The following is a 23130-nucleotide window of genomic DNA, read 5'->3' on the forward strand; positions in this document are numbered from 1 at the left end:
GGCAAGGGACGGGTTGCACCTCACAAAGGATGGGAAGAATGTATTTGGCCACAGTATGAAGAACTTCATCAGGAGGGCTTTAAACTGAATCCTATGGGGAAGGGAGATGTAATGTTGGGGGTAACAATGGACGTAGGGGCATGCACTGCAACAGAGAGAACAGCTCTGATAGCGCCCAATAATAGTCTTCAGACACATGTAGGAAGAAAGCCAGACTATGAAGCACATGGTCTTCGATGTCTATATACTAATACCCAGAGTATGGGAAACAAACAGAACGAACTTGAACTCTTCATACAGGAGGGAAATTATGACTTGATAGGTATAACTGAGACTTGGTGGGATGGCTGTTATGACTGGAATACAGCAATCGAAGGATATAACTTGTTCAAAAAGAACAGGAGGAACAGAAAGAGAGGTGGGGTTGCATTGTATGTGAAAAATACATATCTCTGCCCAGAAATATAGGAGGATGAGCTTGGTAGCCCCATCGAGAGCATCTGGATCAAAATAAATGGCGCAGAGAATAAAAGGAACCTGGTGGTCGGAGTCTACTACCGGCCACCCAACCAAGGAGAAGACGAGGATGAAACTTTTGAAAAGCAAATAGCCAATGTTTCAAGGAAGCATGATGTAGTAGTAATGGGGGACTTCAATTTCCCCGATATTTGTTGGGAGACAAATTCTGCAAAACATGGCTCCTCCAGGAAATTCCTGACTTGTGTGGTGGATAACTTCCTCCTACAGAAAGTAGAAGAAGGAACTAGAGGATCGGCTATCCTTGACTTGATCCTAACCAACAGAGATGACTTAGTGGATAAAGTAGCAGTTACAGGAACTCTGGGGGAAAGCAACCATGTTATACTTGAGTTCTTGGTTCTAAGGGAAGCAAAAGCCGAGTGTAGTCAAATGCGTACCCTGGATTTTAGGAAAGCTGATTTTAATAAGCTCAGAACAATGATCAGTAAGGGTTCATGGCAAGCGACGCTAACGAGAAAAGGAGTCCAAGATGGGTGGGAACTTTAAAAAAAAGGAAATTCTCAAGGCACAATTACAAACAATTCCAACAAGAAGAAAAGGTGGAAGACAACAGAAGAAGCCAATGTGGCTTCATAAAAAGCTTAGGGATGACCTGAACACAAAAAAGGATACATACAGGAAGTGGAAAGAAGGCCAAGCAACAAAGCAATAGTACAAGCTGTTAGCACAGAATTGCAGGGATGGCATCAGGAAGGCTAAAGCTGAGAACGAGCTGAGGTTAGCGAGGGATGCTCAAAGCAACAAAAAGGCTTTCTTCAGCTACGTGCATAGTAAAAGGCAGAGGAAAGAAATGGTGGTTCAGCTATTAAATAAGGATGGCAAAACGATAACAGATGACAAAGAAAAGGCAGAGGTGCTCAATTCCTACTTTGGCTCAGTCTTCTCCTAAAAGAGGGTCTATGACCCCCCTGGCAAAGGCGAAGTACAGGCTGAAGGGGCAGGATTGCAGCTTGAGATCGATAGGCATATGGTCAAGGAACACCTAATTACTTTGAATGAGTTCAAATCTCCAGGGCCAGATGAATTGCATCCTAGAGTAATAAAGGAACTGGCAGAAGAACTCTCAGAACCGCTGTCTATTCTCTCTGAGAAATCATGGAGGACAGGTGAAGTGCCAGATGACTGGAGGAGGGCGAATGTGTTGTCCCTATCTTCAAAAAAGGGTAAAAAGGAGGAACCTGGGAACTACAGACCAGTCAGTCTGACATCAATCCTTGGGAAAATTCTGGAGCAGATTATAAAGCAATCCATCTGTAAGCACCTTGAAAACAATGCAGTGATTGCTTGAAGCCAACATGGATTTTTCAAAAACAAGTCCTGCCAGACGAATCTGATCTCATTTTTTGATCAATTAACCTCCCTTGTGGACCATGGGAATGCTGTAGACATCATATACCTCGACTTCAGCAAAGCTTTCGACAATGTGCCGCGTGATATCCTGATGACCAAACTAGCTCAAAGTGGGCTAGATGAAACAGCGATCCAGTGGATCCACAGTTGGCTACAGAATCGGACTCAAAGAATGCTTATCAATGGGACCTTTTCAAACTGGGGGGAGGTAACGAGTGGGGTACCGCAGGGCTCAGTCCTGGGCCCAGTGCTCTTCAACATTTTTATGAATGACTTGGAGGAGGAGGTGCAGGGAATGTTGATCAAATTGCAGATGACACAAAATTGGATGGGATAGCTAATACTTTGGAAGACAGAAACAAAATTCAAAGTGATCTGGATAGACTGGAGCGCTGGGCAGAAAACAACAGAATGACATTTAATAGGGATAAATGCCATGTTCTGCACCTAGGAAAAAGAATCCAAATGTGCAGTTAAAGATGGGGGATACGTGGCTCAACAACACTACAAGCGAGAAGGATCTTGGAATTGTTGTCGATCACAAGTTGAATATGAGCCAACAATGTGATATGGCTGCAAAAAAGGCAAATGCTATTTTGGGCTACATTCATAGTAGCATAGCTTCCAAATCCCGGGAAGTACTAGTTCCCCTCTACTCAGCACTGGTTAGGCCTCATCTGGAGTACTGTGTCCAGTTCTGGACACCACACTTTAGGAAGGATGCAGACAAACTGGAGAGGGTTCAGAGGAGGGCAACAGAGATGATCAGGGGACTGGAAACAAAGCCCTATGAAGAGAGAGTGAAAGAACTGGGCATGTTTAGCCTTGATAAGAGAAGACTGAGCGGGAGATATGATAGTGCTCTTCAAGTACTTGAAAGGTTGTCACAGAGAGGAAGGCCAGGATCTCTTCTCGATCATCCCAGAGTGCAGGACACGGAATAATGGGCTCAAGTGACAGGAAGCCAGATTCCGGCTGACCATCAGGAAAAACTTCCTGGCTGTTAGAGCAATAGGAGAATGGAACCAATTACCTAGGGAGGTGGTGGGCTCTCCCACACTGGAGGCATTCAAGACGAGTCAGGACAGCCATCTGTCAGGGATGCTCTGACTTGGATTCCTGCATTGAGCAGGGATTTGGACTCGATGGCCTTGTAGGCCCCTTCCAACCCTACTGTTCTACTATTCTATGACATTATCCTCCTCCTCTCCATTTTATCCTAACAACAACAACCCCATGATGGATGGGCTGAGAGTCTGTGACTGGCCCAAAGTCACCCAGTGAGCTTCCATGGCCGAGTAGGGACTAGAGCCTGGATCTCCCAGTCCAACACTCTCACCACTACACCACACTAAACAGTCGAACACTCTCACCACTACACCATGCTAAATAGACTGGTATTTAGAAGCACTGTGCTTCTGATCCTATATAGGCATCATTAGTAGCTACTGAAAGCCTTTTCCTCCATGAATTTGTCTAATCCCCTTTTCAAACCATCTGAAATTGGTGGCCATCAGCACATCTTGTGTTAGCAAAGTCCATATTTTAATTATGAGCTGTGTGAAAAAGTACTTCCTTCTATATGTAACGAATCTTCCACCATTCACCTTCATTGGATGATCCTGGGTACGAGAGGAGAGATACCGCTCTTTTTCCACATCATGCTTGTTTTTGTATAGCTTTATCATGTCAAAAATACCATTAAATTCAGCAAAGTGTTATTTTTAGGTAAGTATGTACAAGATCAAGGCTGAAATCTTATGCATAAGTCCCACCATGACACTTACTTGGACTAACATAGGTAGTTAGTCCATCTAGTTCAGTATTGGCAGTTCCAGAGGAAGGCAACCTTTGGGGCCTGTGGGCACATCTGTGAAATTGAGAAAATGTCATGGACTGGGCATTCATAGGAAATTCAGATGGCAGCAGCTAGAGGCTCCCAGTTCACTTTGAAGCAATCTAGCTACTAGTAAGAAAATACTAACATATTTTTTAAAATAAACCTCGGGAGGAGTAGGGTGCCTTGTGGTTAAAGTAAGCCACTGTGGGCTGTTGTGTTGTACAAATCTGGTCATTGTGTGTATGACCCTAAGTTTTGGTCTTGCAATTCTTCAATTCTGTTTAGCAAAACTTCTTTTGTGCCTAATGGAAGAGTTGAGCTATATTATTTGTTCACAAAGCGGAGAAGAATGTTTCTGTGACAGTTTTTTGTTTTTCTTGCGGTGATCTGTTCTTTCATAGGATGAAAAGCAAATTAGATAGAGGAGGAGTGGTGCAAGATTTTGTCCATGCCTTGGAGCAGCTTTCCAATCCTGCAATTCTCTTCAAGGTACAATAGCCAAATCCTTCATACTATGAGATGATCTAGAAGTTATTGTATTTAGTATTTATATAGTGCTTTTTAAGTATTCAGGACACATCCAGTAATCAGAATAATTAGTGCAGTTGTTTTCTGCGTAATTTCTTTTTATAGACACTATGTTTAAACTTTTGCCTTCCATTTGCATGCAAGAGAAAAGCGTTTTTATTCTGAATTCACAGGATTGGACTGAGGATATAAAAAATGAGCTGAAGAAAACTAAGATAAATAAAAATAACATTCAGCAGTTGTATAATGGAATGTACCAGAAGTTGGGAGATTTGCAGGCTCCAGGTCTTGGGTTGTTCAGAAAGCAATTTATTCAGGTGTGTATTGATATACCAGTTGAATTTTATTGATGTATAGAATCAGAGTGAAAATATAATGGAAATCCTGAACTGAATGGTTAAATGTATTACAATTCTGTCTTTCTTGTAACTGAATAGGCCTCAGAAATTGATGTTAGCTATAGGTGGCTGTCCTAGAAATGTTACCATTCTTCAGTGCAATACGTTGCACAAATCTTGGCTTTAATAGCATTTGCAGGATTTGAATCAATTCTAAAGGAACTCAGTCATGGCTTTTGAAGATTACTCAGAAGACCCTGAAATTGATAGGATTCCCATTTCTAGCCTAAATATAGCCATTGGCATCATTACACATCCGTTAGGAAGTTCTCTCTCTCTCCCTCCCCCCGCTTCTGTAGGTCTTTTGAGTTCTGTAGGAGCTGTTGAGGCATATGCAAGCCTGTGCTGACCAGAGCTTGTAATAATGGTTCGCTCAAGTTGAGCTATACTAGCTGTCCCCCGCTTTTTTGTAAGGCAGTGTACATAATTGTATCACATTAATTTCAAACATCATACATAATCTGCATGCCAAAGAGCAGAACTGAAAGTTAAGAAGCTCTGGCAACTTGCCAAGGATGCGTTTGTGCTCATTTAGCTGTATCAAGGAATTAAGTAGTCTAAATACTTTGCCTGTTATAAAGCTAATGCGTTTGTTAAAAAATTTCTACTTCAGAAATTTGGGAAGGAATTTGACAATCATTTTGGAAAAGGAGGTTCCAAACTGCTAGATATGAAAGCCAGTGTCTTCAACACTATTGCAGACTCACTCTTCTCAAAAATGGGAGAGTATCAGAAAGAACCTGGGAATCTGAAGGATTGCTCATCTTGGATGAGCGAGTTCAAACCAGAATTCTTGAAGATCGAGCTGGAAATTCCTGGTAAGCTAAGCCTTCAGTTCATAAAAGGAATAATTGATAAATGAAAAAGATATTGCTAAATGGAAGGATTAAGTCATATCCTCAAGTTTCATGTTTTATATAGTGACTTTATGGGCCCTAATTATCTGTGCTTAACAACGGATGAACAATGAACTCTATTATCTGAGAGATATTTTCTGTGTCAGACCATTATGATTTCCTCTTTACACTTTGTTCCCAAATTGAACTAATTTCAGAAGTATTGATTTTTTTCAAATCTGATCAAGATTTATCTTTTATTTTGGAGGAGTCTGTTCCCTCCAAACCTATTGAATGTCAAAATCTAATAACTGAAGTAAAAAAAGGCACATTAAAAAAGCATTGTAGTTGAAATATGGTTTAAAAAGCAATCAAGGTGTGTTCCAGAATAAGAATTACTAAGGGCCTGTTCGTATGTCTTACTTGTGACATGATTACTGCCAGGAACACAAAATATAATGGTTGCTGCATGAGACACTCTTTCTCTCTACTTGTCACCATCCAGTGTTACAGAACATCAGGGATATTTTTGGCTTGTTAGAGGAGGTCCCTAGAAGAAAAGATGGCTGGGGATTGGGTTAAAAAGCCCTTCCAATTCCTTCCCAGAGCCAGTCTTGCATTTGCCTCCTATGCAAATAGACACAAATATCTGGGACTGACATACCTAGCAGGGCAAATTGATCAGGGATCTTAAGCATGTCAGCAAATCTCTTCTTTGGGGGACAGATTGAAGATTACTTAGATCTGTCCCACAAAGAAGAGATTTGCTGTCATGGTTTGGATTGTCAGAACCATGTGGGGACATTCTAAATACAAACAGTTTCCCGTTTGATTAAAGCCATAAAAGGAGGGAGTGATGCCATCAGCCCTCAAGGAGGCAGTGATAAGACCGCTTTTAAAGAAGCCCTCCTTGGATCCCCAAGTTTTGAACAACTTTTGCCCAGACTCGAATCTGCCATTTTTGGGCAAGGTGATTGAGCGGGTGGTGGCAATGCAGTTGAAGGCACACTTGGAAGCCGATTATCTAGATCCATTTCAGTCGGGCTTCAGGCCTGGGCATGGGACAGAAATGGCCTTGGTGGATGCTATGAGGAGGGCTCTGGATAGGGGCGAATGCTCCTTCCTTGTTCTCCTTGACCTCTCAGTGGCTTTTGATACCGTTGACCATGGTATCCTCCTGGACCGCCTGGAGGGATTGGGCATTGGAGACACCGTATTACGGTGGTTCTGGCCCTTCCTCTCCAGCAGGTACCAGAGGGTAGCACTGGGAGAGGAGGTTTCGGACCCGTGACCACTCACTTGTGGGGTGCCACAGGTTTCCATCCTCTCCCTGATGCTATTTAACATCTATGTGAGGCCGCTTGGGGCTATCATCAGAAGGTTTGGGGTGTGGTGTCATCAGTATGTGGATGACACGCAGCTCTACCTCCCGTTCAAATCTTCACCAAGGTTGGCCGTAGAATCCCTGTCCAAATGTCTGGAGACAGTGAGTGGCTGGATGGGGAGGAATAAGCTGAAGCTGAACCCTGACAAGACCGAGGTACTTTTGGTGGGAGACAAGAGGAGGTTGGGGGATGTTGACCTGGTGTTGAATGGGGTACGGCTACCCTTGAAAGACCAGGTCCGCAGCTTGGAGGTCATCTTAGACTCCCAGCTGTCCATGGAGGCTCAGGTGTCAGCTGTGAGCTGGACAGCACTGTACCAACTCTGATATGGTGGCTGCGCCCCTACCTTCCCAACCATCTGCTTCCATCGGTAGTACATGCCCTGGTCTCCTCTCGTCTACTGTGATGCGCTGTACATGGGGTTACCCTTGAAGACGGTTCGGAAGCTGCAGCTGGTACAGAACTCAGCCACTCGCCTGATTAAAGGCAGCCGCTGGCAAGGTCACATCACTCCAATGCTAAAGGAGCTGCACTGGTTACCAGTTGTTTTCCAGGCCAAATTCAAGGTGTTGGTTTTGACCTTTAAAACCCTATACGGTTCTGGCCCAGCCTATCTCAAGGAGTGCCTCCAGCAACACCAGATAGGCCACTCAACAAGATCAGCCTCGGATGGCCTTCTCTCTGTCCCATCAGCCAGGACAGCTAGGCTGGTGAGGATGAGGGAGAGGGCCTTCTCTGTGGTAGCCCCCACTCTGTGGAGCTCTGTCCCTAGGGAGCTCTGCCATGCTCCCTCTTTAATGAGCTTCCGCCACGCATTAAAAACATGGTTGTTCAGGCAGGCATTTGGGGTGGGTTAGGGTAATTTTAGAAATGTGATGTTTTTAATGTTGAATTTTATTGTTTTGAACTGTTTTTATTGTTGTACATTGCCCGGAGTGGCTGGGTGACCAGCCAGATGGGCGATTAATACATTTAATAAATAAATAAATAAAAATAGGCTCTGGGTCCCTGGGATTTTCTACCAGTGTAGTGCATTTAAGATGTTACTACCTTATTCGCTTAATCAAATGAGCATTTTGAAAGATTACTTTCTACTTATTCAGGTCAATATGATGGTAAAGGAAAGCCGTTGCCAGAATACCATGCAAAAATTTCCGGATTTGATGAGCGGGTATGTTAATATATTAATGTACACTGTTAATGTTATGGTAGAAAGCTATTGTATGTAAGAAAATAATCCAGCATCCCCACCCTGATCAATCTGATCTATTTCTGCTTATTATAACATCGATTGTAACTATATACAGTGCTTATATGTGACCATCTGGTGAAATTACACAGATCTAGATTTTTTATGAATTCTTACATTTTACAGAAACATAAGAGCATTTCTTATTCCTATACTGCAGTAACTATTTTTTGTCTTTATCCCATTTTATCCAAGATAAAAATGATGCAATCCATCCGGAAACCAAAGCGTATAATTATCAGAGGCAGTGATGAGCGTGAATATCCCTTCCTTGTTAAAGCAGGGGAAGATCTCCGGCAAGACCAGCGCATTGAGCAGCTCTTTGATGTTATGAATATTGTCCTTTTACGAGATGCTGCCTGCAGTCAAAAAAACATGCAGTTAAAAACTTATCAAGTTATTCCAATGACCTCCAGGTAGGCAATAGCCAGTCTGTTATGTAACATATGTGTGCCAATCTTTATTGCATAAATTAGTAGGCGAAATATCACAGATCTCTGTAGCATACCCACAATATAAACAAAGGTTTGAAGCATCTTTTAGAATGTTACTAAACACCAATAATTATTTATTTATTATTATTGCATTTATATCCTGCCTTTTTTCCTCTTTGCAAGGCACTCAAGGCACTCTCAATTTCCCATTATATGTAATAAAAAGATTATTGCGGAGCTACTTAAAATATTAAATCAAATGCTGTTTTAGCATATCATATTCCTATTGGACAAAGACGTTTTCATTGCCATAAACCAAACTGATAAATTTTAGGCAAAACCTTCCTGTGCTCTATAATTGCTTCTTGCAAAGTTACTGTATCTTCCCTTGAAGTTATAGTTTTAAAGATTTGAGGCAGACTTCTGAAGAAAGAGCAGGCGGTTGCGTCCTTGAACTGTCTCTTAATCCTCCCTATGTTCCACACGTGGCTTGATTAGGCCTACAGTCAGACCACCAACCTCCTCAGATGTGAGGTAAAAATAAGTAAATATGTGCCTCACAGATATTAAGGAAGATTATTGGGTGTCTATCGCAGTGGTTAGCTAGTGCTTAATAAATGTGCATTTATGTATAAGTCTAAAATTATCATTTGCTTGAGTAAAGGAGAGAGGTTGTTTCAAACCTTAACGCTTGCATACCTTTTACTTTCTCTTGTGTATGTGACATTTTAATGCCAATGAGGCAAAGGTGTCTTGTAACCTTACCACCAGTTTGTTTCCTCTGCATATTTTACCCATCTTTGTAAAATATGCAGGAATAATATGGATGGGCAACTGATTAAAGAACAGAAGCAAAGAGTATGAAAACTCTTTAATTTCATTTTAATTCTTAAAATGAAAGGATGTAAATGGTGGGGTCCCTCAAGGATCTGCATTGGGACCAATGCTTTTTAACTTGTTTATAAATGCTCTGGAATTAGGAAGGAATAGTGAGGTGGATAGGTTTGCTGATGACACCAAGTTATTTAGAATGATTAAAACAGAAAGGGATTGTAAAGAGCTCCAAAAGGATATGTCCAAATAGATAGAATGAGGATTAAAATGGCAAATGCAGTTCAATGGGCAGTATCCAATGGGGTGCTTATGCCTCCACTGATTCTGTTGCACCCTGCCGATTCCCTTCTCCACTGCTTCCGGAATGGAGATTTAGAACTTCTGGGGGAACCAGAAACAGGCAAAAACACTCATTTCTGGAACAGGGCAGGTCAGTGGAGCTCAAATGAGGGAGCTCTGCTGATCTGCCTCTATCCAGAAATGTGTGTTCCCACTTGTTTTGAGGCTTCATCTAGGAAGTGTTAAATCTCTGCTGTGCAGGCAGTAGTTCCCGCTTGCACAACAGAATCACCGGGACCCACTGCTTATGCAACAGAATTGGGGGCACAAGTGCCCCATTGGATACTGCCCAATGTAAGCAAGTGTAAAGTGACACATATTGGGTCCAAAAATCCCAACTTCACATATGTGCTGATGAGATTTGAGCTAATGGTGACTGACCAAGAAAAGAGACGTTGGGGTTGTGGTAGGCAGCTCAGTGAAAATGCTGACCCAGTATGCAGCTATTTTGAAAAAGGCAAATTCCATGTTGGGCATAATTAGGAAAGGAATTGAAAATAAAACTGCTAATATCATGCTGTCATTATAAATACTGCCTAAGGTCTATTGTGCAACCACACTTGGAATACTGTGTGTAGTTCTGGTCACTGCACCTAATAAAAAAGGATACTGTAGAGTTGAAAAAGGTGCAGAAAAGGGCAACCAAAATGATGAAGAGGCTAGAGCAACTCCCTGATGAGGAAAAGTTACACCGTCTGGGACTGTTTAGCTTGGAAAAAGGGTGAGTAAAGTGAGATATGACTGAGGTGTGCAAAGTTATGCATGGTATGTAGAAAATGGATAGACATTTTTCTCCCACTCTCATAATGCTAGAATCCAAGGTCAACCTATGAATCAGATTGGTCCAGGACAGATAAAAGGAAGTACTTGTTCACACAGCACATAATTAAACGACGGAATTCACTACCGCAAGATGTAGTGATGGCCACCAATTTGGATGGCTTTAAAAGTATTAGACAAATTCTTGGAGGGTAAGATGATCCGTGGCTACTTGTCATAATGGCTATATGTTACCTGCAATGTCAGAGATAGTATGCCTCTGTATACCAGTTGCTGGGGAACATGAGGAGGAGGTCGCTATTGTACTCATGTCCTATTTGTGGATTTCCTATAGGCATCTGGTTGGACAGGGTGAGCAGAATGGACTAAATGGATCCTTGGTCTGATCCAGCATAGCTCTTATAGTGCTCTGTGTTTATTTTTTGCCATGTTATTTATATATACCTTGGATATATTTTCTTACAGACTAGGACTGATTGAATGGCTTGAGAATACTTGTACTTTAAGAGAGTTCCTTTTGAAGAGCATGTCTGAACAGGAAAAGAATTATTATAACAGGTAATTACCATGTATAACTCTGTTCTGGGTTATATACATATCTTTGGAGATATGCAAAGAAGCGTGACAATTCATTAACATTACTTACTGTCATAATGTCAGTTGGAACAGTTGACATTAAACTTAAGAAGTCAGAAGTATTTCCTGCCCTAGATTAATAATTGTCAGTTGTTTGTTTAATGGGTGTCATTTTGCCTCTAACCCACATTCTCTGCCTACTTACTTAAACGAAAGAGCTTGCTATCCCTCCTGGATTCTTCATCATCACCATTTTCTTATCAACAAATTGCTTTTTACAAGCAAAGGATTTTTTTTTATTTTAGCTTGAATAAGCAGGAACTGAACTTCAGTCAGAATGGAGAGCAATGTAAATGCATGCTCAGCACTGATGGAAGTGGGCTGTCATCCCTGTGGCAAGAGACACAGAGAGTCTCTGAGGAGCTATCACTCATATTTTATCATGTCGCTCTACGGAAGCCAGATTTAAGCCACTTTTCGTCATGGAAGTAACTTGTAATCTAATGAACAAAAATTGTAATGTTGAAAGTAGCCCCTAAGTGTGTTGTCAGACATTGTACAACTGGAGTTCTTTTGTGAATATTCAGTTCTAGGAAGTGGTTTTTTCCACTTCTCAGTGCCTGTTCTTGTGTATCAGGCCTCATTAGGTTATTCTCCATATGTTACCTGGGGCTTAATTAGACAGCTCTGTTAATATTGGATTTTAATTTATAAAGTAGTACCAGCACTTCAGTTCTATACTGTTCTAAAAAGCCAATTCAGTTTTTAAAAAAATATATCAGCATTACCTACCTTCTGTCTTCTAATTTGCTCTGAAAGATGTTGAATAAGAAATAACAAAACAGTAAACATTGCCCACTATGTAACAGATTCTTTTCCCCACTGGGTATTTAAGCAATTGCTGGTCTTTTTTTTTTTACAGTTTGAATGGTCTTGATTCAACCCAGCATTGGTAATAATGAACTGTATGAAAGGGGAAAGAAAATGGTCAAAGAGAATGCTAAAAGATATAACAATCATGTACAAGTAAAGAGAATTATTTCTTAGAAAATGTATTTCCCAGTGAAACAAATTATGAATTATTGTTAATTGTATAACAATTAGCATTTTAAGAGATGGGTGTGGAATGAGCTCAGTTAAATGAATGGTTTCAATATGGGGCATGATATGGAGTATTTCTCACTGTGAAGGAAGCTAACTGTCCCTGATTTTTTCATGTTGAAATTAACAGTTCACAGATCTCTAGTAGCTATATGTTAGTTGGAAGAAGGCAGAAGTAAAACTACAAAGTTTGCTTAATGTGAGAACAAAAGGGATTTTGCAAGTCAGGACCTTGTATACCATTCTTTCTATTTGAATAGAAATTTTCTGTAAATAATTACTCCTTCCTGCACTTCAGGACAAAACAGTAGAATCCGTTCTTGTAGGACCTTATTTTTCTATAATGCTCAATAAACAGTATCTCCCCTTGTGAAAAATTGTTTGATTCATTAATTGTTCTTACACGTTGCACCCTGATGGTAAAAAATCAGAAAACAAGGTATGGCATTATATGCTTTTCGGGTGATGTATACGTTAATTGCTTGGGGGCTGTGTTTATGTGTTTTCCCCTTCACCAGCCACAATGGTCCTCGTGCTGATTATACCAGTTGGCTGACCAAGATGGGGAGGAATAACGAGACTGTTTCGCACTACATGTACATGTACCAGTAAGTCTTGGAAATCATCGTTATCAATAGCATTTCTTCCCTGAGTGGTGGAAACTACTCAGGGCGATTCTAGTTGTGCTAGTATCTGCAGACTCACAACCGCAGCAAACGATATCCCATCTAATGCGAATTGGAAGTCAGGAACAGACTTTTGCCTACTTTTTCAGAGGCAGCAATTCTGTGGTGAATGTGTGTGAACATATCCATTGCCCCTTTTCCCCCACCCTTTTTTCTCTGCATTGGCAAGAAGCCAGTTCTTGAAAGACACAAGAATTCCTCAGGACAATTATAAAGTCTTCTCTACTTGAGATGATAGGAAACACCAGCAGCGTGGGGGATATATCCCTGTGTTCTGGGCTCTGCTTCTTGCAGTGCTAGTCATATTCTCCATGGTGGGCAGATGTTTCCTGAGGAGGGCAAGTACAGACTCTGCTCCGGTAATATTCGCTTAAACAAACTGCGCACCTTGTTTCACAAGTCTCAGGAGCTGGTCCTACCCTCCTCCTGTCCTAATTCCTCTCACCTTCAGGAGAGAGACTGGCACAAATTGGATGTATGAAGAGCAGAACAAATCTATCTTAAATGTACCCAGTCTTTTAGACAATCCAATTCTTTATTTGTATCCTTTCACCTGACAGCTATGAGCAAAAAAGTGTCCAGATCCATGTTAAAAAAAAAAAAAAGTGAACCGCCCAGAGAGCTTCGGCTATGGGCAGTATAGAAATATAATAAATGAAATCAAAAGCGTGCATATTTCTGGCATATGAGGCATCACACCTCCCCAAACCTCTCCACATTACAGCACACTGAACTAGATCAACATCCTCCTCAGCCACTTTAAGCACCTGTGCATCCTTGGCTGAGCTATGCAAAGCAGCAATTGGAAAAATCCAAATTCTTTCATTAGACATTATTAAATCAACACATACGCCTCTGCAGATGCCTCCTTTGTTAGGAGGGTACTCCAGCAGGTGGTAGCATCACAATAGACTCAAGTTATTCGTAAATCTTCTTCCTAACCAAATTGGTATAAGCTTTAGCGTATCCCATCATGGGATGATTTCCTCACACCAACCTGGAGAATGGAACATTGATACTTACTGAGAAATGTTCTTCTGGGTTGATGTACAGAAGGCATCCCAACCACACCCTTATTTTTCACCGACTCTATACAGAATTCTACAGCAACTGACCTCTACGCACTCAAGCTGGTCCTTCTTCTGTGGGGCTCTAGTTGATTATTCTTTCAGATAATCTGAAATCGTTATCTAGGATAACTGTCTGAATTAACATTAATCTGCATGGCCTTGTGGTCCTTCTTATGACTCCACCTGGGAGAGGTATAGCCATAGACAGAACTGGCAAGGAGGAGCCTGGGAACAATAGAGTACTTGAAAATCTGTCACATGGTCCTTGCTTTTCCCTGGGCAGTAGCGGAAGTTAACCATTGTGGGATGTGTTCCACACTCCAATATGGAAGGAACTTTTATCAGTAAGTACCAGTGTTTCATTCTCTAATTATATGGTTCTAGTGATTAGTGTTTTGCTCACTTTCAGGAAAGCTAATCGTACAGAAACAGTGACGTCTTTTCAGCGACGACAGAACTCTGTTCCTGAAGACCTGCTAAGGTGTGTTCTCTTATGCTATAGGCTTTGAAATAGCAGTCGTGATTAGCTTAAGGATGCCTAATGGTTGCTTACAGAAATTCTCATATGGCCAAGAGCTACAGCTCCCTCATTTTCCCATGTCCCCTCTGCTTTCTCTCACTCCCAGTTCATGGACAGTCTGCTGGCCCACAATTTCTAAAAAAAACAAAACACCCTCCCTCAGAGGCCTTCACTGATCGCTTTATGCTATTGCAATATTTTTCTGTTGCCTTCTCTTAGGCCAGGGGTTGGTTATTGGTTGACTACAGTTCCCGCAGTCCCTAATCATTGCTTGTGCTGGATTGGGCTGATGGGAGTTGGAGTTCAACAGGATCTGGGGGGCCATAGGTTCGCAACCCCTACTTTTAGGCTTTTTAGCATGGAAAGGTGGAAACAAGGGGGGATTCTTTGTTCTGAATGTCTAATGTTTTGATATATCCTAGAAACTGCACCTCTGAAATCTAGGAGTATAATTCCTAAGTTAACAATGCAAATATATATATATTTCCTTTCTTAGGAGAGCCTTTGTCAAGATGAGTACAACTCCAGAGGCCTTTCTATGTGTGAGATCCCATTTTGCCAGCTCCCATGCATTGATGTGCATCAGCCACTGGATTGTTGGTATTGGAGACAGACACTTGTCAAATTTTATGATCAGGATGGAGACAGGTGGCATGGTGGGAATAGACTTTGGACATGCATTTGGTTCAGCTACACAGGTATTCTCCCTCTGTACTTTGCCCAGTTACTTAGGTTTAGCTATATTAAATGTTATGGAGTGATTTTTTAATAAATATAATATTCCGAATTCCTCTAGGTTCCCTTATGGGAAGGGTTTTTTGTTTTTTTGGCTAGTCAGCAGCATTGTTCAAGTGAAGCAGCACACTAATTATTACTCCCTTACCCCTTTTGGACCTTGCATACAACTTATTGAATATTTTCCATTTCCAACAAAAGTTAAAAGTTCTAGTCATCCTAGATGATTTATTCCAGTTGTTAGCGAGCTTATTGGGATAGCTGAAAATTAGGGAAAATGTGCCTAATTCAAATGTGTTTTTTATCTTTTATTTCCCATTAATGTTCCAAACTTGGATTGATCATACAAAACAATAATAAAGACTACATCACTAATAAAACAAATACTAATTTAAAAACTAATAAAAGAATACTAATAAAACCTAGGGAGGTTAGGGTAAGATAGGATGGTGAGTCATGTAATCAGTGGCAACAACAGAATGGATCATCTTTGGCAGAAATAACTGGATAAAAAGTGGGAAAGGAAGCCGGGTGTATGTTGCAGTGGCTCCTAGATAGGGCAGCCTAGGAACTGAATAGCTGCCCTGAGCTCCTTGGAGGAAAGGCAGGATAAAAACATAATATGTTGGTACTTGACATTCGTTTCACTAGTATCCATATTTCTTTACTATATTGTCTTGATTTCTGATTATTCATAAATCACAAACTCTTCTGCTGTATAACAAAAAAGAGATAAATTAACAGTTCTTGTTGGCGTTGTAGATTTGTCAGAAGCATTTATTTTTAATTTTCCTTGTATGTAGTTTCTGCACGTGCCGGAGTTGATGCCTTTCCGTTTGACTCGCCAGTTCATTAATTTGATGTTGCCCATGAAGGAATCGGGTCTTATTTATAAAGTGATGGTGCATTCCTTAAGAGCCTACCGTGCAGATCAAGACTTTCTCATTAATACTATGGATGTATTTGTGAAGGAGCCTTCCTTGGATTGGAAAGTAGGTTCTCCTTTTGTTAATTCTGGTTTATCTGAACAAATCAAGATAAATGGTTTCATATAATCCTATAAGGAAGAGAGAATGGCTAGATGACCTGTGAAGTTCTTATTAAATAATTAGTGAATATACTTGCAGTTTCCCAATCTTAAGTTGTATTGCGCTTGTTGCAGTGAGGCCTTGACATAAATGGTACATAACCTGATTTGCATGTCACGGCAGCAATTTCTGAGATGTGCACAAGCCAGTACCACTTGTAGTCAGCAACCCAGGAACACCCCATTCCTGGGTTGTTTTGTGACATGCAAACCTGGAAACTCTGGGTTAACGCATAAACAATCCAGAGTTTCCAGGTCTGCATGTCATGAAACTAGAAGGAGAAATGGCTCTTGCACTCTGTTTGTCCCTGGCAGTTCCTGGATTAAATAATCCAGGTATTGCCACTGTGGCATGTGAACACCACCTATATTTTTTATTATTACTTTGGTGAATTAATAGAAAAATATGCACTTTCATTATTGAATATCTAAGCAATAGTAAAGTTTATGTATAATAGTTTTCTTTTGTTTTTTAATGATTTTATAATAAAGCTAGTATATGAATACACCAAATTTCAAAAGTAAAATTAAAGATTAGTTTAAGTATGACATTTAAATCCTGTACTATGTACTGTGCTTAATTTGGTTGATAACTGAAGTTAAGTGAGAAACATGTACTGGGATGTATATTATGGAGAGTGCAAGGTTATATTTCATGGGCATGTATATGACATTTTCTCCCATTAGAATTTTGAACTTCAACAGTTGAAAAAAGGAGGCACGTGGACTAAAGAAATAAACACAGATGAGGTTAATTGGTACCCCCGCCAAAAAGTAAATTTTGCCAGAAGGAAGTTGGCAGGTGTTAATCCAGCTGTTATCACCAGGTAAATGTTTCTGTTAAGTACTTTGAAATTTTCAGCATGCAGATTTGCATTAAAGTATGCAAATGGGAGGACAGTGGCTGCCTGAAAATTAGAAATATTGTTTTATTTTGTTCTAATTCGGGATGTACTTACAAATGCATGCTTGTCTCTTGATAATTTGCAGCATGAAGTAATGTTATGTGTATCCACCCCTCATAAACAAAAACCACTGACCATACTTTTATACTACCTCACATGTCTTCAAATATGATACTTTTCAATAGAGGGATTTCTCATTCTCCCCTAGAAGTCATTGATTAATAAAATATCAGCTGATAATAGACTGATTCACATGAATATGCAAATCTGCTCTCAGTTGTATGTAGTAACTTTACCCTTTCACAATCAGGGCATTTCACATAGCCAAAATCAATTTTGCATTGGTTCCAAATGGAGCTAAATTTCATGCTATTTTTATTCACTAACCATTGAATTAAATAATAGGATCACAAATTGAAATTTAGAGTGATGGGACATGCCTGCCTACAGTTCACATGTTTGAATGGTTAGTAAATAAAAATGGCTACATGTGGACCTGGGCCATGTGACTATAGAAGCCCCGATTTATAGCCATCAAGAACAAATCTACTATGGTCTTTCCCACCAGAATCTGTTTTTCGTATATATTTTTTTCTATAGTGATAGGGTTGAGAGAGAGAGAGAGAGAGAATTTGAATAGCTTTTCATTTATCAGAATGCTCAAGGTGTTACAGGAGCAGTGAGTATGCTGAATTGTTCCATTGTATTTTTGCTGTCACCTTCCTTAAAGTGACGAACTACGGCTGGGCCATGAGAAATCAGCTGCCTACAGGGATTATATATCTGTGGCACGAGGAAATAAAGAACACAATATCCGAGCTAGAGAACCAGAGGATGGACTTTCAGAAGAAATGCAAGTGAAGTGCCTTATAGACCAAGCCACGGACCCAAATATCCTTGGCAGAGTTTGGGTAGGATGGGAGTCCTGGATGTGAAAGATAAAAATGTCATCAAAATGAAATTCTTTGTCAGTGCCTGTGCCATCAAGTTACCACTACTTGGAAATTGGAGGTGAAGACTAGTTGGACTGTGGATTATTTACATAGCAATTAGTACATATTACAAATTGTGATGCAGCAACATAATTTAATCAAACACTGACAATTCTGTAATTTGAACTTGTAACTGCTTACCATGTGAGGTATTGAGTTAGGGAGACTTAAAAGTGTGATGTGTACAGCTCGATAATTATACATTTAATTGCTAACATTAAGGAAGGAAAAGAAAAAGCAACACTGTTTCCCAAAAACCTAGTAGAAAAAGCCAGTAAGAATATATAACTGATCATACTAGCTGTATTTATGCTGAATTGGCTGCAGTGCTTGCTTATTACCTATGGTACTGTGAACCAGTGAAAGCATGACTGCTTATGTGAGTGATTTACTCACCTATTCAGAGTAACACTGGAAGAGAGAACTCAGGTGAGATTGATTTTTCTGCTAATGGAAGGGAAAGCAGCAAATTTGTGACTGTGCTATGCACAGACAAGCAGCTGCAATTTTGCATGAGTATGCTCTTCCGACATCCCACTGCACAGTTATAAGCAGTAATCTGTGTGATTTAGTCTGTCAAAGTAATATCTGCACCAGCTCTGTGATTACCAGCTAACCTTAAGCTGACAAGTGTGTGTGCATAAATATATCCATGTTACCCCAAATGAACACCAGTAAATAAATCCTAAATTCCGAAAGTCCTTGGCTATAAAAACGAATTATCAACAAACTTGATGTCCCATGAAAATGTTTTCCTTCCAAGCAGACTGTAATTTAAAAAATAAGAGCAGCAAAGCTGAAAGCAGAAAATGGCAATATCGTTCTGCTGTCGATAAGGTCTACTGCTGCAGAACTTGACCTGGAGAAAAATGTAAACTGTGCCACTGAAACATCGGGGAATATTTGATATTGAGACACATCTGTAAAATGTTACTAAACTTATTTTAGAATAAATCTGTTATTGACCTCGTAACTTCTGCATATCATGGAGCACCGCAAAAAACAATAGTCTCTTAAAAGTTGTGTGCTTGCTTGTGTTTGTGCTGAGGTTTGTTTCAGGTTTTGTTCATAAAGGAAACAGAAGGAAAAGCAGCAAAACCTACACAGAACAGAATTGTTTTCTCCTTTTATATCTTCATCAGTAAAAGTGTTGCTATGATTTGAGAATGGTGTGAATGTTTTTGATACATGGCTTCTAAAATAATTGTACTGCAAATACAAGTAGATAATGCAAAGTTGCAGCAAGAGCCACAAATTAAGCATCGGCCTCAAGTGAGGTATTAATTTATCCTTTTACTCATTTCTTCATTTACAGAGCACTTTGACCTGTAAGCTTGAAGGGTAAAGGTCCAAGCTTATAATTTAACCAAGTCCTTAATCGTAATGCATGCATAGCAGCCTTTTCAATAAGGAACTCTTGTGGACATGACACTTCTAGTTGTAATTACTTCAAGATTTCGAAGATTAGTCAGCGAAATCTTAATGATACAAGGAAGATCTGGTTGCCAAAAGGTTTAAATGTCCAAGGTTACAGTACAGGGTTTTTTTCCCCTTTGCCCCATCTGCTCAGTACTGTTAGATTTTGAAAAGGTTGTTTCTGTTGTTCCTGCACTGCCACTCATCTTTAATAGCAAACTCATGTACCTTAAGTAGCCAAAATGAACTCATCCACACCCAAGAGGGAGGTAGCAGCAGGCTTAGGGGAGCCCTAGATTTTGCAGAACTACAAAAAAAAAAAAAACAAACAAACCCCTTAAAGGGGGAATCCTAAGGACACCAAAACAGCTAAACAAGGACTGAGCATGCTCAGTACCAGAGAATGCTGGCTGACACTTGTGGGAGAAAAGGGGTGGGGAGGAGTGAGGACAATGGAATGGAGTATCCTGGAAAGGGGCATGGCTATCTGGCTGGAATCCTGAGCAGGAGCACTCCACGCTGCAGTTTTGTTGCAGGTCTCACTTGTTCCCCGTAACAGCGACCTAAGAGCTTCATCCAAAAAGGAGGCAGTGGTTTCTACATACTCGCGAGACTCCCTAGGTACACAGACATATATAAGTGAGTAAAGGGGATTGTCCTCAAAACCCTAACACAGTATAGTAAGCATTTGGAGGAGGGGAGAGAGCTAAATAGGGGATGCATTTTGGAAGTGGAAGGGGGGAATTCACTGAAACTCTTGATTGCCAGTCCCACTTGTACATCTAATTGTTGACTGTATTGTTTTCTAAAATCACCAGTGTTACACTGAGCCATGTAACAGGCCTGTGTCAATGCCCCAGGGTTCCCCTTTGCTGCACCTCTGGGTGTGTTGAAAGTTTGCTAACTTCGTTGTACATATTCTGTGGTGTAGTTTTGTAGTTGTTTGCTCCTGTTTCTTTCTGTGTCATATCGTTCACTGGATTGGGCAGAGGAAAAAGGAGATGGCAGAGCCTTCGAGAGAATGGTCCTAAAGCACACTGAAGGGTTGTTAGCCCTATCTCTGCTGCCCTTAGTCCCCACACCTATTTGGCAGGGGAAAGTCCTTCAAGTGAAGTGACCACCTTCTCCCCCAACAGCTAGAGGATTGAGCCTGATCTGTGGAAAGTCTTTAGATTCGGATGACTCTGGCAAAACGAATACATACACAAAAGCCACTCCTGCCAAAGTGGGCATTTTGTATCTGGACACAACTTCCTCCAATGTCATAGAGGACCAGGGGCCCTATCACATTCCCAGTGGATGACATAAAACTGGTCATAAAGGTGTACATGTGTATGGAGCCCTCAATCTCCCCACCCATCATATTTGATATGATGGCAGCATACATGCATATGTTGCTACCTCTATCCATGTTTTTCTTGTGGTGGGTGAGCCACATAGCAAATATTATAGTGCTAGGTTGTCCAAATAACATGGGTGCAAACAAGAGATACTGTGGTTTTCTTGTAGCCTTCTTGTTCAATCGATTGTTCTTATAACTCAATCAGGAGAAAGGGCAGGTTTTATGAGTTGTGAGGGTGGAGGTGTTTGATTAGCAGGGTGGGGGTCAGGAGATATCTGCAATCCGCATCACTAAATGAGGCAGGGCTGCCCACTTACTCCATCAACCGGGAGGGAACCCACATCACCAATCAGAAATCACTCAGTCTTGGAGACTGTGAAGATACTTGTCCACCACAGCCTGCAACAATGAGGTGGTTGTGAGACAACCTGGGGTCATTCAGATGTCTCCACCCCAACTTCCTTCAGCCCTAGCCTGCAAAGCCAATAGTTAAGGAAGATGGGAGTTGTAGGCCAAAACATCTGGACAGCCACAGGTTGCCTGCTCCTGCTGTAGGCCAAAGAACTAGTAGCCAAAGTTCCACTGAAACATCAGCTCTCTCCTCAGCTTTGCTTAATAATCCCTTTCTACAGGCATTGTGGCTCTCTAAGCAATAATCCCAATCACCTGCTTTTCAAACTCTATCTTTCGAAGGCAACAGTGGGAGCAAGTAAATGCAAAACAACTTATTTCACTCTAATGTTATAGGATATAAAAGACAGACCGGATTGTTTTTAAAATCAAAGTCCTACACTAGATGAAAATAAAGGTAAAATTATTGAGCTTGTAACCATGATCAGAGTTACGGATCTGTGAGTAGTGTTTCTGCTGTTTTAGCACAATATACAGGTGGTATTATGTAACAAATAGAACTGGCTTTTGTCAAAAAATACCATTGGAAGAAGTGGCAGAGTAAACTGCTTAGTTCAAAACCAACCACCAGAAATAGAAGTAGTTTCACTGTGCTGTAAATCTTTGCAAGCGGATAGTCTGTTATTTGTTAGAACAGTATCCAAATTAATGCTTCTCCCATTCTCTTGCATAGTTAGTTGATACGATTAGTTGTACTTTGCTTTGAAGATAACATATTCCTACTATCTGAATAGCAAGCCAATATTAAACACACTCATTTTTAACAGTGCATTGCATTTTCTTGGCAGTAAGGATGATTAACTATCTAGCTAAACATTATCTGTTACTAATGTACATACCCCCTAATATATTACATCAATACTGCTATGTAAAATGACAAACCTTTAGTGCCTTTCCATTAAGATACCCAACAGGAAAGAAAGTGATTTCAAGTGTTCACAAAGGCAGTATGGACAATGTTTTGATGGTATGTGGCTGCAACGCTAACAGAAACAAAGTGCCAAGAACAGCTCTGCTGAGGGGCAAATAGCCCTCATCAGACAGTAGGTGGAGAAAACAAATATTTTACAGAACAATCCTTTATGTGCCTATGCAGAAGTAAGTCTCACTTAATTCAATGGAGCTTACTCCCAGATAACTAGGATTACGATTTAAATAAAGGCACAGCATGGATATTTTATATTTGCATGTTGTTGTTGTTCAGTCGTTCAGTCGTGTCCGACTCTTCGTGACCCCATGGACCATAGCACGCCAGGCCTTCCTGTCCTGCGCTCTCTCCCGGAGTGTACTCAAGTTCATATTCATTGCATCTGTGATGTTATCTAGCCATCTCATCCTCTGCCGTCCCCTTCTCCTTTTGCCTTCAGTCTTTCCCAGCATCAGGGTCTTTTCCAGAGAGTTTTCTCTTCGCATTAGGTGGCCAAAATATTTGAGCTTCAGCTTCAGTATCTGTCCTTCCAATGAGCAGTCATGGTTGATTTCCTCTAGGATTGACTGATTTGACCTACTTGCAGTCCAGGGGACTCATAAGAGTCTTCTCCAGCACCACAGTTCGAAAGCATCAATTCTTCGGCGCTCAGCCTTCCTTCTAGTCCAGCTCTCACAGCCATACGTTACTACTGGGAAAACCATAGCTTTGATTAGACGGACCTTTGTCGGCAAGGTGATGTCTCTGCTTCTTACTATGCTGTCTAGGTTGGCCATAGCTTTCCTCCCAAGGAGCAAGCGTCTTTTAATTTCATGGCTACAGTCACCGTCTGCGGTGATCTTGGAGCC

The 23130-nt window shown here is 40.8% G+C and overlaps 1 protein-coding gene across 10 annotated transcripts in view; it reads left to right on the forward strand.

The window, feature by feature from the left end:
* The window catches only part of PRKDC (protein kinase, DNA-activated, catalytic subunit), a 164890-nt gene extending 144947 nt beyond the window's left edge, over positions 1-19943 (forward strand). For 3 of the 10 annotated variants that reach the window (XR_014790121.1, XR_014790122.1, XM_084849592.1), the window contains 7 exons: positions 4132-4219; positions 4432-4575; positions 5270-5474; positions 7981-8048; positions 8322-8542; positions 10979-11071; positions 12012-12550. Coding sequence is in view for 6 of the 10 variants with exons in the window: in XM_084849592.1 (XP_084705718.1) it covers positions 4132-4219; positions 4432-4575; positions 5270-5474; positions 7981-8048; positions 8322-8542; positions 10979-11071; positions 12012-12045 (853 nt within the window). In the remaining 4 variants the exon portion in view is untranslated. Of the gene's footprint in view, positions 1-4131; positions 4220-4431; positions 4576-5269; positions 5475-7980; positions 8049-8321; positions 10116-10274; positions 10455-10978; positions 11072-11394; positions 11665-12011; positions 12551-12708; positions 12799-14355; positions 14428-14962; positions 15165-16004; positions 16194-16975; positions 17116-17923 lie in introns of those variants that run through there. The other 7 variants (XM_084849588.1, XM_084849589.1, XM_084849590.1 and 4 more) reach the window with 6 other exon arrangements.
* The last annotated feature ends 3187 nt before the right edge of the window (positions 19944-23130 follow it).

Source organism: Heloderma suspectum, chromosome 4, assembly GCF_057233095.1.
Source record: "Heloderma suspectum isolate Gila_16-S chromosome 4, 16-S_ref, whole genome shotgun sequence".
In the NCBI taxonomy this organism is placed as follows: Eukaryota; Metazoa; Chordata; class Lepidosauria; order Squamata; family Helodermatidae; genus Heloderma; species Heloderma suspectum.